General features: G+C 55.8%; 1 protein-coding gene across 1 annotated transcript; it reads right to left on the bottom strand.

Annotated features, from left to right (window-relative positions):
* Positions 1-2400: 2400 nt before the first annotated feature.
* Positions 2401-3620, bottom strand: LOC113940927 (zinc finger protein 239-like). Its single transcript, XM_027632073.1, has one exon. The coding sequence runs from the start codon at positions 3561-3563 to the stop codon at positions 2427-2429; it is 1137 nt and encodes a 378-aa protein (XP_027487874.1). The 5' UTR covers positions 3564-3620; the 3' UTR covers positions 2401-2426.
* Between the last annotated feature and the right edge of the window lie 735 nt (positions 3621-4355).

Below are 4355 nucleotides of genomic sequence, written 5' to 3'. Positions count from 1 at the left end.
TTTCCTCTCTTCCTGTCACTAAAGGCTTTGCAGAAGAGACCAACCCCCACCCCACTAAAACCTCCTTTCAGGTCATTGTAGAGAGCAATGAGGTCCCCCCTGAGCCTCCCCTTCTCCACACTCAACAAGCCCAGTTCCCTCAGCCATCCCTCAGCAGACATGTTTTCCAGAACCTTCCCCAGCTCCGTTCCCTTCTCTGGACACGCTCCAGCCCCTCCAGGGCCTTTTGGCACTGAGGGCCCAGAACTGGACACAGCACTCCAGGTGGGGCCTCCCCAGTGCCCAGCACAGAGGGGCAATCAGTTCTCTGCTCCTGCTGGCCACACTCTTCTCCACAAAGGCCACGATGCCCTTGGCCTTCTTGCCCCCCTGGGCACACTCTGCCTCATATCCAGCCGCTGTCAAGCAGCACCCCCAAGTCCCTTCCTGCTGAGCAGCTCTCCAGCCCCTCTGCCCCCAGCCTGGAGTGTTCCAGGGGGTTGTTGGGACCCAAGGGCAGGCCCTGACACTTGGCCACATTGATCCAGCCTGTCCAGATCCCAGAGTATGTTCCAGGAAGGACATGGTGGAACCTCATGGAAACAAGGACCATTGTGACACTGTAGGGCTTTCTGGAGCCAAAGGAGCCCTGGGACACTGGGCAATCTCATGGAATCAAGGAAGCACTGTCACCCTGGGAAAACTCCTAGAATTCAGGGCCCAGTGTGACACTGCAGGTCCCCATGGAACAAAAGGAACCCTGGGACACTGCGGAAACTCATGGAATCAAGGGACCACTGTGACATTGAGGGGGCTGATGGAATCAGGAGTCCATTGGGACAATCCAGGGCCTCATGAAATCAAAAAAATTCTGGGACACTGTCACACCTCCTGGAACCAAGGGTTCCCACTGGAACCCTTCTGGAACCTTGGTCCTTCTGGAACCAAGGGAGCCCTGAGATATTTCTGAACCTCCCAGAATCCAGGGGTCATTGGGACCCTGCAGAACCTCCTGCATTCCAGTGGTCCTTGTGAAACTGCAGGCTCTCCTGGAATCCAAGGATTCCTGGAACACTGTAGAATTCAGGGAACCAAAGAGGCCACTGTCCCACTGCAGCTCCTTCTGAAGCACAAGGGACCCTGGGACAATGGGAAATCTCCAAGAATCCAAAGGGCATTTTGGGACTGCAGGGCCTCCTGGAACTAAAGGAACCTTTGGAGACTGGGGAAGCTCATGGAATCCAGGGGCCATTGGGACATGTGGGGCCTCATGAACCAAAGGAACCCTGAGAATTTCTGTGGGAAGAAGTTAAGGCGGGAGCTGCTGCTCTCTGTTTATTCGAATCAACAAGGAGTGTTTTGGCCCTGACTGGTGTTTTCCATCCAGAGAGTGCTGTTTGCCAAAGTGGAAACCACTTGGAATGCTCTGCATGGTAGCCTGTGTTTTTCTCTGGTGGCTGAACACAGGCAGCACATGAGGGGAGGGGAATGTGTGGGATCAGGGCACTGCTTTGGGGCCATGCTGGGAATTCCAGTGGACTAAAAGACAAAGCCCAGGCGCTGCTTCCAAAGGAACCCCAATGAAAAGGGGGACACCGGAAAGATGGGCGGACAAGTCCCGCAATGGAACTCTGTGTGTGCAGCCTCATTTTCTCCTTCAGCACCCACGAGAGAGGGGGCAAAAAGTGGAGGTTGGGACCCCAAAACTGTTCACAGCAGAAATTGGGGATTGAGGGGACAATGGGAAAGTGGAAGGAACAGGGAGAAGGGCGGAAAAGGGGAAGTGGTCTGGATGGTCCGACGGTCCCATGGGGGTCTTTGGGCCCAGAGTTGTTGGCAAAGGGGAGTGGACCCCTGAGCTCCCAAATTATTGTGGGGTGGTGGATCCAATCTCAGCCTTCGATCATGCCAACACTTTCAGTTTGGAGGAATTACAGAGGTGTGACAAAACAGTTTTTGTCCCCCACGTTTTAATGATGGTAAATCAGATCTATTGATAGAAACGAATTATTTAGGGTTACAAATGATCAGACAAAAGATCTTCATCACAATTATTTACTGCACAATACAAACACTAAAACTACCAGGAGCACAGGACGAGATAGGACAGTGCTCTACACTAAAGCAATTGTTGAAGCAATTCTACTCAAGCTGGCACAAAAGCAATAATTCTTAATTAGAGATGGATGGAGTTCCCCCAGACCAACGCTCATGGGGAGATCTCTGCTCTCAACCTCCAGGACTGACCGCACAAGAGGGGTTCTGTTGGAAGAAGTTGCCCCTGGAAAAGGGGAATGGCCCTTTGGGGTTGAAAGGGATGGAGTGACAGTCACTGGACTCCAGGGATTGCCTCATCATCAGGGGTTTCATTCGGGGTGGAAGCAGCGGCCAAAGCTCTTCCTGCAGTCAGGGTTCTTCCCGCAGTCAGGGCACTGGTAGGGCTTCACTTAGTGGTGGGTCCGTTCGTGTCTGGTCAAGTGAGAGCTGTGGGTGAAGCTCTTCCCACATTCCAAGCATTTGTAAGGCCGTTCCCCAGTGTGGAGGCGCTGGTGACTGATTAGGGCAGACTTGTGGGTGAAGCTCTTCCCACACTCCCCACACTTGTAGGGCCTCTCCCCAGTGTGGATGCGCCAGTGGGTGACGAGGGTGGAGTTCCGGTTGAAGCCCTTCCCGCAGTCGGTGCAGCGGAAGGGCCTCTCATCCGTGTGCGTCCGCTCATGCAGGAGGAGATTCCAGTTGGTCCGAAACCTCTTCCCACATTCCAGGCACTTGTAGGGCCTCTCCCCAGTGTGGATACGCTGGTGGGTGTGAAGGTGGGAGGTCTGGCTAAAGCTCTTCCCACATTCCCCACATGTGTAGAGTTGTTCCCTGGTGTGGATGCGCTGGTGTTTGCAGCGGCTGGCTCTGTCACTGAAGCTCTTCCCACATTCCTTACACGTGTAGGGATGTTCCCCAGTGTGGATATGCTGGTGTTTAATCAGGCTGGAGCTCCGCCTGAAGCTCTTCCCACATTCCCCACATGCATAGGGCCGTTCCCCGCTGTGGATGCGCTGGTGTCGGATCAGGTTGGAGCTGTGCCTGAAGCTACTCCCACATTCCTTACATGTGTAGGGCCTCTCCCCAGTGTGGATGTGCTGGTGGCTAAGGAGTTGGGTGCTCCTCCTGAAGCTCTTCCCACATTCCAAGCACCTGAAGGGCTTCTCCCTGCTGGGAGGTAGCTCAGGGACCACCAGCTCAGAGCTCCCCCTCAAGCTCTGGCCGCCTTCCCGGCACAGGCTGGCTCTTTCCTCCTCAGAGCACCCTGGGATGGCTTTGGAGCCCCTCCTGCAGGGGGATCTCCGGCCCTTTTCCTCCCCACTGCCTTCCTGCGCCGGGGAGCCCTTCAAAACAGCCTCTCCCACCAGGGTCTCACGGGGGGATTTGTCCTCCGGGCTCTCCGCCCTCAGCTCGGGGCCTGGGGCAGGAAGCAAGAAGGACAGGGAGGGGATTTGCCTCCGGCCCACAGGGAAGGCCAAGGACATCCCCCCAACTCCGGCCCTGGCAGGACGGCGGCGGCAGCGGGGTTGTCCTGCAGCCGGGGCCATGCTCGGCTGACAGAGCCAGCACAACACCCGCCCAAAGGGCCACTGACTTCCTCCTCACCTGCCTGGGGGGCCCAAGGCATCTTCCTCTTCCTCGCAGCCTCCTCCTCCATCCGCCCAAGCTTTGGGAAGGACAAATCCTGATTGGGGGGGAAAACAAGGGCTGAGCGCGTTGGTTTGGGGGTTCCTCCTGCCCAAGTCCATCCCTAGAACTCACCAGGCATCCTGTGTCCATAAAAACCTCCAAAACACCAAGATTCAGCCTAGAGAAACCCAAACCACCGAGATTCAGGCAAAAAAACCCTTTAGAAATAGAAAGAAGACCCTCACCACTCCAAACTGCAAAAAGTTGAGATTCAGTTAAAAAATACTCCAAAATATGAAGATTAGCCCAAAAAATCCCTCGCAAAAATGCCCCCTCTCTGGTCTCTCCCCTCTGGGGTTTGGAGGATCTCCCCTGTCTGGGATGCTGGGGCTCCCACTTAGGGATGCTGGGAGTGTTGGGGGTCCCAAGGTCCCCTTCTCCTCTGACTCTCGTGTTTGGGATGCTGTGTTGCCAGAAATTCCCCCTCTCCAGGTTCTCCACTTTGTTGTCCCGAGGGTCCCAGGGGTCCCCACTGTCCAGGTTTTCCCTTATCTGCGCCCCCTCCCCAGGTTCTCAGGGCTTTGCAGCTCTCCCCTCTCTCCAGCCTCCCTCGCTCTCAAGGGATCAAGGCATGGGGACATCAAGGCACCCCGACAGTAACCCCGCTCCTGCTCTCCCCCCTCCCCTCAGCTCCCTTCTGCCACCCCTTT

This window comes from Corapipo altera, unplaced genomic scaffold, assembly GCF_003945725.1.
Source record: "Corapipo altera isolate COAL_440 unplaced genomic scaffold, ASM394572v1 56187, whole genome shotgun sequence".
Classification (NCBI taxonomy): domain Eukaryota; kingdom Metazoa; phylum Chordata; class Aves; order Passeriformes; family Pipridae; genus Corapipo; species Corapipo altera.
This window is presented reverse-complemented; position numbering and strand designations above follow the sequence as displayed.

Bases quoted from the DNA above. Each gene is read 5' to 3' on its own strand.
- LOC113940927 (XM_027632073.1), bottom strand. From the start codon at position 3,563: ATGGCCCCGGCTGCAGGACAACCCCGCTGCCGCCGCCGTCCTGCCAGG.